Consider the following 9,932-nt stretch of genomic DNA (forward strand, 5'->3'; position numbering starts at 1 on the left):
ATACATATATTATACATAATATATATATTTAAACACATATTTAGCTATTTATTCATATTGTTGCCTTCTACAATCATCAAGCATTTTGTTTAAATTCTCTTTTTAAACGTGGTACTAATCAGCAAGGAATGTATATAATTCTGGAGTTAGCTGTTATATAAAAGCTTTTATAACAAAAATGAAATAAATAACATAAGGATAGCAATGTGTGATAGAAAGGCATAAAAAGACAGGTGCAAAAATTGAAGCTATAAAAAAACACAACCGTGTGAGTGTGAGAGATGCTGTTGTACCAAGTTAGTGATGTTGGTTTTTTATTGGCTGCTGAGCCTAGGCCAGCCCGCCTCCTCTTCGCTCCCCAGCCAATCAGCGGGCCCGCCTCCTCCTCGGTCCCCAGCCAATCAGCGGGCCCGCCTCCTCCTCGGTCCCCAGCCAATCAGCGGGCCCGCCTTCTCTTCGGTCCCCAGCCAATCAGCGGACCACCTTCCCAGCTCGTCTGCCTGTCAACCCGCGTTCAGCCCCCCCGCATGACGTAACGCCCAGTCTGAAAGTGCAATGGCGATATTGGACAATAACAGCCATCGCGTTTGGGGACCACATCTGTATTATGTGGCTAACATTGAAAAAAACACCTCGAGCCGGATGCGACACCACATATAATATCGGCACAGCCCACGAGCGTGAGTCTGCAAGCGGGGAAGGGGATTTCACTGCCTCGGCGCGGGATGACAGTTTAGACTAAATCCGCTGGTAAGTGCGAACTCCCCTGCTCCTTACAACATTTACAAAGAAAAAGAAAGATTTTTCTGCTAAATTGTTTGTCACAGAAAGCAAGCTTCACATTTTAAAGGGGCGTGGCTGCCTGCTGAGGGTACCACTCACTAAAGGATGCTGATAGCTTAGCAACAGCGACAAGGAAGGAGAGAAGCAAGAAGAGGAACAGAGACAATGGATGTGCAGCCTGGCTGCTCCGTTTCTGGGCAGGCTGAAAGGAAAAAAACAGGGGAGATCCCCAGCAGTCTGTTCCTGCTGAAGAGGATGGAGCCATGGATGCAGAGTGGAAATGTAAACAAAGGGTGTGGGCCTCTCAGCTGGCATCCTACAGGAGAAGGAAACACTATTCATTACAGAGAACACCTTAAAGACATGGTACAATATCTCTGCAGCTTTAAGGAAAATATGAAATAAATGCAAAACTTTATTATTCTTTTTACCTTAAATACTAACACAAAGTGATCAACCCCTAAATAGGAACATGTTTGAGATAAGCCACTAATTTAGTAAATATTTATCAAGATGGAGCCCTTTATTGTTCTATCGCTTTAAAAAAGGTAAAAGAAAACTAGAATTTTCATCACCTGAGTGTTTAGAAATCATACCAAAGTCAGAACAACTGAGCTTTGTTTCCTAAAACTTGACATAATTTCACATGCAAACCTTTTGCTTAATGAGCAACTGGTTCCAGACATAAACAAACTATACAATCTGTCATCCACACACCAGAGGGTGCTGCAGAGAAGGCTTAATAAAAGCAATTAAATACGGTTTATTTAAAAACTGTTGATTAATGTGTAGATTAAATTACAACAATATAACATATATTAGGGTCACTGATTGATAGTTGCTTTTAACTATATAAACGTAAGTGAGCTCAGCACACAGATTATGGAGGAAAAAAAAGCCAAGGCATGTTTACAATAGCTAAAAAAACATTTATTATCATATTACAGATGAAAAAGAGATGATAATAATAGCAATCTCCTTAGGTCAGTAGGAGATATTTTGGGGTACACCCTGGTCTGATGGCCTTTACGGGGCAATATGACATCCAACAAACCATCTATACCATAATCAGACCTAGGAACATTTATAAAACCCACACACACACTGGAAGAACATGGGTGCTCCATGCAGACAGGCCGCCGTCTGGCATTTGAATCCAACACCTTCATTTCATAGGATAGCAGTGCAAAGCATAAGCAGAAATAAGCACAACGAGATGGAAAGGAAGGGAAGGTAATGAAATTCCAGTTCTCCCAGTTGGAGAACAACCACTAGATCTTGAATGCTGTTGTTCTTCAAAGATGTCAGGTTCTGGTGATCATGATTTCTCTTTTCAAATCTTTGTCGACTCATCTTTATAGTAACACTTTGTTAATCAACATGTTGATTTGATTAAAACATTCTTACTCTTAAATTTGCATTATTTGCTCCACTTATAAAATTTTATTAAAATTAATAAATAGTCTAGATTTTAAGGACACCATCCTCTCCACTGCCCTCTTCGTCTTAGATGCCACAGAGTTTTAGGTCTCATCTCTGCTTCAGACATTGCAGTGCTTTGATTTTCCTAATCTTTATGTGGATTTAGATGTGTTCTTTAACTCAGGGTTATGCTAAAAGAGAGGTAGCCCCACATCATGATGCTACCACCGCCATATCTTAATGTGGGTGGGTCGTCTGGTGATGTGCATTGACCTTCCTCATCTCCTCTGGGATTTTGGCCAAAGAGTTCAATTTTTGTTCCTTCACACTGTGATAGATGCTCCTTTGATCTTTTTTTCAGATTTAAATAAGGCCAGGATGCTTTATTTGGTTGAAAATAATTGAAGAATAGAAAAAAGCTTATTTTCTCTTCTAGAACAAAACCTCAATTGTCTAAGCAATTCTGGAACTCATTCAAAGTTGTTGGAATTTCCTAACTTCTTCTGATACGAGGCTTCAACTGTAACTGTGCATTGGTCAGATGATATAAGATAGAAAATTTAGTTTTGTGAAAAAACACTGAAGGTGCGTTTACTGTGAAGCAAATTATAAAAGCCTGTATAATTATTGATAAGTATAGTGGAGGTTCTATGGTGCTGTGGGTCAACTTCTCTCCAGGACCCAGAATTCCTAGTTGAAAAGAATTGTTAAACTGTGCTAGAAAAATACTTTTACTTTAAGAGCTTCTAATGTTGCCATCGAGTAATGAATGACCTATACACCCAGAGAAATACATCTAAGCGTCTTCAATCTATATTAAAAGTCAAGGTTATTTTTCTCTGTTCTGCTTTGTTTGGACCTTTTCCAGGTGTGACGTGTAAACAGACACCATGGCCACACAGGAACCGTCCCCTCCGTCGTCCATGGAGAGCAATAAACCCGGCTACCCCAAGAAAATCCTGGGCAACAAGCTGGAGGACAAGCACCTGTGCAACTGCTGCCACAATATCCTGAGACGGCCCTTTCAAGCCCAGTGTGGACATCGCTTCTGCTCCTACTGCTTCAACAGGACTGTGAGGTCAGAGGCCCCAAAATATCACAATTTGCTATTGTTTCTGTCAAAGTTCTTCATTTGTGTACCCCATAAATAAAATCAGCGGAAGGTATTATATGTATAAAATACCTTCAGATATATTTGTTAGAATTTTTTAAACTTGCACTTTAAAGTGTTTAAACTTTTGATTTTATCCCGCAGCATCATTTTGAGACCTACAGAACTGTAAGCTAAGGCACCAAGCAGCTCACTGACTAAATTACTGGTGAATTCAGAGTCAGATATTTCCCCCAGGAGGTGGTGGAGACCAGCAACAGAAAGCAATAAAATTGATCTGGAGCTGCATTTCATTGAGACAAAAACACTAAGTCATGGGTTTGTTTTATGACTGAGATCCATAAGGAGGGGAATGGCTGCAACAAATGAGAAGAATTCAAGCTTATAACTATTACATTTTCTACATCCAGATGATGTACATTTATCACGTTTATTATGTTTTTATTATCTGAAGGCCTGCAGGCTGGTGAACTTATTTTTGTGAAGAATCCATCAGTGAACTTCTACATTGGCTCTCGTTTTTTTTTTTTTTTTTTAATGCTTTAAAGTAATAAAGCTGGGAAAGCTATATATATAAAATTAGGACCCAGAACCAGCTCCTCCGATCAACTGATGGTGACAAATATTTTTTTTATTCACAAAAAAAAGCTTATAAAGAAATAATGTAGTTACATCAAATCTTTTTTGTTTCTATCTTTTATTTCCTTCCTATTCGACATGCAGTTTCCTCACATTCTCACAAACGGGTTTGGCTTTTTTAAAGTTTATTTATCTGTAAAATGCGTAAGGCTCAATGCGTTGCAGGTAGAGACAGAAAAACATGGAGCCTGAAATTTCCCCTCATCCTTGCGTCAGCAAATGGCTCTATCACTATAAAGAAATCTGCGACTCTCTCCTGAAGAACACGCCTCAAGCCGCAGGTACAGCTTAACGTCGATCGCTCTTAGCTGCTGGCATCCTGCTCTCTGTGCAGGCCGTCGCTCTGATGTCCCAAAACTCAGTAGTTTCAGTTGGGGATCTGTGTTTTGTATCTTTCCTAGATAAAATTATAGCTAGGACCTGCTGTTTCTAATAGTTTTTTTTACATGAATGAATAGACTATCCTGCTGTAGAACTTTAACTGCTAAAGAAAGATTTTGACCGTAACATTTTGTGCTCATACCAGCAGGAGTCTGTGAATAGGATCAGTTGTGGCAGGAGCAGGTATGGAAAGCCAAAAGTGCCACAAATTCAATACTTTAAAAACCTGCTATATTTCTATTTGTAAATGTGAAAATTTAGATGTTAAATGCATACAAATATTTTGTATCCTAAATAAATCTACACTTAACTGTGCCGTAGGAGATCTTGGAAAAATGGTTCCAGCAGGCTATATTTTTGAAAATGCACAACCATGCGTCTCCCTTCAAAACCACGCCTCGAAACCACGCCTTCAAAACACATGAATGTCTGTTGAGGTGTTTGGATGTTTCCGAGATTGAGACCGAAACGAGCCTTCCGAGTGCTCGTAACACGAGCTAACAACAACATAACAGTGGCTAGCTTCCCATGACAATTTAGTAGCAATCTCAACAGCAGGAACTGCTTTGTATGCTACTACCCAATTGAACCATTGTTTCCCAACGGCAGAAAGTTTCAAAAAGGATAACAACTAGTGCCATCAGTTACTTAGCAACATTCAAACCACAGGGATGTAAATATTTTGACAAGTCGAAGGCGGTCTTGATAGCGACGTTGCGATACGGGAGTGAACAGCTAGAGCAGCAACGCTTGTGGTTGCAAACCAAAGCCATGTAGAAAATCGAGCATAAGCATACCCAAACAAGCAAAACATGTTTTTTTACAAAGCATTACATTGACAGCATGGGCTTTGATGGTCAAAGCCATGTTTCGTTGAACGAAGTTGAGTGAAGCCAGAATAGAGGGTGGAGGTGGAGGCGGCTTAAAAGTCCTCGCTTTGTTGGTGTTGAGTTTGATAGTTGCTGGCCGCGCGTTGTCATAACTAACAAAAAACACATGGGAATCACAATTTGTACCCTATAGAGCTACTAGAGAGTAACTCGCAGACTAACCATGGCTTTGAACTAGGTAAAGTGACTGAGTTCACGTGATGTCACTGGTCCTCCCGCCTGCACGAGCATTGGGGGGTCGATTCGTTCATGTGTCAGGGTACCTGCACAGGGGGGAGGGAGAAGCAGACCACCCTAATTGACGTGTCAGGAACCAACAGCGGACCACGGATTGTGTTTTGTGATTGGTGAATGTTACTCATTGATGTCTCACTGTAGCGGGGACCATTTATTTTAGTCTCACTTCCAGACCTTCTATTTAACCGCTTGCTACGCGGCTGCTGGGAGATCTTCTAGCCACATGGTAAAAAAATACGTCAGAAAAGATGTCCTGCTACAGCTTTAAATATTTCTTAATTTAAATGGTTAATGATTATCTAATATAGATTTTTAATTAATGGCCATTATTCATATATTTGCTTTGAAGTTAAAATCATTCTTGCTACTTAAAGTCAAAAGATTTAGATTTGTAAAGTGATCTATAGCTGATTTCTTTATGTGCTCTAATAGATGAAGACATGGCCTAAAAACCAAAATAGGTCTTCTTTTTTTTGTGGTATTATGATTGTGTACTTTTACCAAAGTCATGGTTGCACAGATTTGGTGTATCTGCACCAAAATGAATGACCATATACATTCAAAAAGAACCACTTCCAGCTGTTTAATCACTCAGGCTAAAGGCAGAGGTAGCCAGCGTGTAGACAGCTGCTTAAAGTTCAGGGGTCCAGCGATAAAAGAGCTTTCACAAAGTTAAAAAGATGGTTAGTGAGCGACCAGTTTTCACATTATGACCGTCTGAGTTTTTGGCAAGCTGATGTACTTCTGAACAGCAGATATTATGTTTTTGTAACTGAGGGAAAAGTGTTACAGTTTTAATTTAGCCTCCTGGCTGACAGTTTGCAGCAAGAGGTGGTGCATCTGAGTATTAAAAGTTGAAGAACTTCAATGGTCCAAAGACCAAAACTAAAAAATATATGTTATAAACCTCTGCATGCCATTGTACTACAATCAGTCCAATGCCTACTCACCATAAACTGTGCACTTAGCCATGCTTTGAAACCCCCTCACCAGCAGGGGGCAACAAAGTGTGCTGAAAAACAGAATGACAACATCGAACTTGTATATTTTGTGCTTTATTTATAAATAATGAGCTTTTAAATCTGTTACCGATGTTTTCTGATTCAATGTCAGATTCCTTTTTGTTACAAAAATTTATCTCAGCTTGTTAAAACAAAGAATTATACTTAGCAGCCTCTACGGGGATCTCTAAGCGAATGTTTAAAAGGGAGCATAAAGGATATAAAGTCTTACCCTCCTTTATGACTGTCTGCTGATGCATGTATTTAGAGATTTTTTTTAAATCTTTGCAGTAATGGACCCCAGAAATGCAACGCCTGCATTAAAGAAGATATTTTCGAGGAGCCTACATCGGTTTTGAAACAAGGATGTGTGAGTATAGCTACATGTTAGGAATGAATGCTTACCTTATTGCCAAAGCTTGGATTTTAGGCCCCTTTTCTTCAACCCTTCGGTGTAAATGCTAGTTTAACTTGCCTAATGTTCTGGAAGCTTTAAGAGGATTGTAAAGAAAGCATTAACAATTAAATCACAATTATTATCATGATCGTATAATTTAGAACAGTTACAACTGTATGATTGTGTTGTATAATTAAATTTTTTTATGGTAATTTTAAGGAATAAAATCTGACGAAATGTTTGTTCTGTTTTATTCTTCAATGTTTTCCAGGCATTTCCTGACAACGCTGTCCGAAGGGAAGTTGAAAGCCTGTCCGCTGTTTGTATCAATGAAGACTGTACTTGGAAAGGCACTATTAAAGAGTACGAGGTAAACTGGGAATAGGCGTTGCACGCAACACAGTGTAGGACACCATTTATTTCTGAATTTGGATCTTGCATGTTTATCTAGAATGAGCCGATGATTCCTCTGCTTTGCTATTGCTGCTGTCCCACTGAAAACACAGGTTTTTTTAAAACCCGGGTTGACCCGCTAACAATCGGCTTTTGGCGATTCTCCCCCATCACTGTCCCCCATCACTGCGTTTCTTAATCACACTGGGTGAGAATCGATGATGTCGACAGTGCGACAGAAATCAGGGAAGTAAATAATGGAGAGCAACGTGGACGGGAGCCAGAGCGTAGTCAGTGTTCTTTATTATTCCGCTCTTTTGTTTGTCCGAATCCCTCTCTTCAGCGCTGCTTGATGTTTATCGAATGTAAACAGAGTTGTTTCAGCTTGTTAGATCAGACATGGCTGGTGCGGTGTGTTGATGTCCGTTGATGACCTTGCGTTCAGTGGTGTCACGTAATTTAGCAGGTTTTTCTACAGCATACCAATCAGAACCATTTAAACACAAGTCGCTAGCCGAGTCATTTTACCTCTCTAGAGACGCGCTTTTAGTGGCAGTTCCCACTGTCACTAAAAGCTGATTTTTCCCAGGTTTAAACAGGTTTTTCAGCCAGTGTGAAAGGGGTATATAAGAGCATTGGAAGTCGCCAATAGAGACTGAAGTGCTTTTGGCATAAACAGCGTAAATCTGTAAGGTATCATTTTTTTGATGGTGTGCTATCAAGACTGGTCAAGGAAACAGAATATCTGTGATGTTTTCAAGACATTCCCACAGTTCCTGAAAGTGTTTGCAGCAGCCCTCCTTGTTAAACTGTCATTCATGAATCCACACTGCAGCAATCTTAGGCTCCGCCTCCAAGTCCAAACAACGGCCGTTTCTCAATTCCTAAGGACGCAAAATATGGACCCGTGTTCTTGCCAAGTATGTTTTTAACAAAAACACAGCAACACAGTGAGGGAATAATTATCAAATAAACCCAATTCAAAAAAACATTTTGCCAAATAAAACAAAAAACTGCCATCAGAGCCAGCGGTAATTCACACACGGCCATGCCGAGAGAAGGCTACTGCAGACGGGCTAACATTAGCCCTGGCTGTGGTTGCCCTCTGAGCTCCGCTGATTGTCATGCTCCTCTCAACATTGGAACTTATTTTATCCACTAAATCAGTCAATTTACAAACTGTATGCATGTTGAGAAACGGCCAGGAACAGATTTTGGGATAAAAAAGTACAAACAAAACAGTTCAAATCTAAAAAGGCTTCTTTCTGGTATAAAGTCTTATTAATATTATTATATAATTGTAATAAACTTAAAGGACCCAATTTAGCTTCACACATTTAACCCCAACTGTCTCCTGATCAGTAATGTTATCCTAGCACTCACAATAAATCCATCCATCTATCAGTAGAACCCATAACAGGTTTTTCAATCAGGTATTATTCTTGTCTTCTTTCCGTTGGAGGGCACTGGAATGTTTACCTCTCCATTACTGCTCCAGCACCTGACAGGAAGTCCTGCATTTTACCTGATTTTTTAAAGCAATTATTGGTTTCCTAACTAAATCTGCATAATAGATGTTTACTAACATCCAATGGCCATGAAGGTAGTGATGAAGGCTCTCAGGTTTTCAGCTGTGTTTGCTGTCAGTTAAACTGTATGTGAGGTAAAAGGTAGAGGTTAAGCATATAATGAATATAGAATAAATAAACCGGTAGTTTCAATCAGGGAATGGTATGTGCATCTGTTAATGCGCAAACTGTGTTTATACTGTAAATGGTGTATTTGGGGGAATTTCCAAGTGCATGCCTTTATGCATGCAGATTACAGTAGGGCCCTAATCTTCTTAATGACTCCTCACTGTTTGTTTGGTCTGTTGCACTGCAACTAGAGGAGGGATCAGAATCAAAACCTTTAAAGTAGCAGAAATGTTTGCACAGTTCCTTCATGTATTTGCATAGCTGAGGGTGTTACCGATCTGCCGCTTCCCTTCAGCATGAGTTCCTCTTCCCACAGATGAATCACGAGGGGAAGTGTGAGTTTATGATCATCCCCTGCCCCTCCTGCAAAGAACGGATCCGCTTCAACGAGCAGGAGCGCCACAACGAGCGGGAGTGCCCGGAGAGGACGCTCAATTGCAAGTACTGCAAGGAGCCGTTTCACTTCAAAAACATCAAGGTTGGAAATCATTCATTTAGATTTGTTGAGGGGAAGAGGCGCAGGGCGGCTTCCCGCTCTGTGTGTTAGTAAGCTTGTTTGCAGCTAACAGAATTGTGACCCTTTGGTTTTTTTAGGCGCATGATGAGATCTGCCCCAAGTATCCGATGATCTGTGAAGGCTGTGCCAAGAAAAAAATACCAAGGGAGAAGGTACCATTGGAAAATACAATATTATCTTAATACTTCTCAAGATACTAATACAAAAATGTATGTTTAAATTGTTATTCAAAAAACAGGTCAGAGAAACAAACTTATACAAAAAATCATTAGAATTTGGAGAGTTCAATACCTAATAAACTATTAAAAGCATTAATCTGTCTGTCCATCCATCCATCATCTGACTGTCCACCCATCTATCCATCCATCCATCGGTCTTTCCATCCTTTAATCCGTCCATCCATCCATCATCTGACTGTCCACCCATCTATCCATCCATCCATCGGTCTTTCCATCCTTTAATCC

At 40.0% G+C, this 9,932-nt stretch overlaps 1 protein-coding gene across 1 annotated transcript in view; it reads left to right on the forward strand.

Annotated features, from left to right (window-relative positions):
• Positions 1-525: 525 nt before the first annotated feature.
• Positions 526-9,932, forward strand: part of LOC107092860 (TNF receptor-associated factor 2-like) — a 20,594-nt gene continuing 11,187 nt past the window's right edge. The window contains exons 1-6 of the mRNA XM_015387547.1: positions 526-750; positions 3,074-3,283; positions 6,756-6,834; positions 7,133-7,231; positions 9,268-9,429; positions 9,546-9,620. Coding sequence (XP_015243033.1) covers positions 3,096-3,283; positions 6,756-6,834; positions 7,133-7,231; positions 9,268-9,429; positions 9,546-9,620 — 603 coding nt within the window. The 5' untranslated portion in view covers positions 526-750; positions 3,074-3,095. The remainder of the gene's footprint in view (positions 751-3,073; positions 3,284-6,755; positions 6,835-7,132; positions 7,232-9,267; positions 9,430-9,545; positions 9,621-9,932) is intronic.

Source organism: Cyprinodon variegatus, unplaced genomic scaffold (genome assembly GCF_000732505.1).
Source record: "Cyprinodon variegatus isolate N-32 unplaced genomic scaffold, C_variegatus-1.0 Scaffold397, whole genome shotgun sequence".
In the NCBI taxonomy this organism is placed as follows: domain Eukaryota; kingdom Metazoa; phylum Chordata; class Actinopteri; order Cyprinodontiformes; family Cyprinodontidae; genus Cyprinodon; species Cyprinodon variegatus.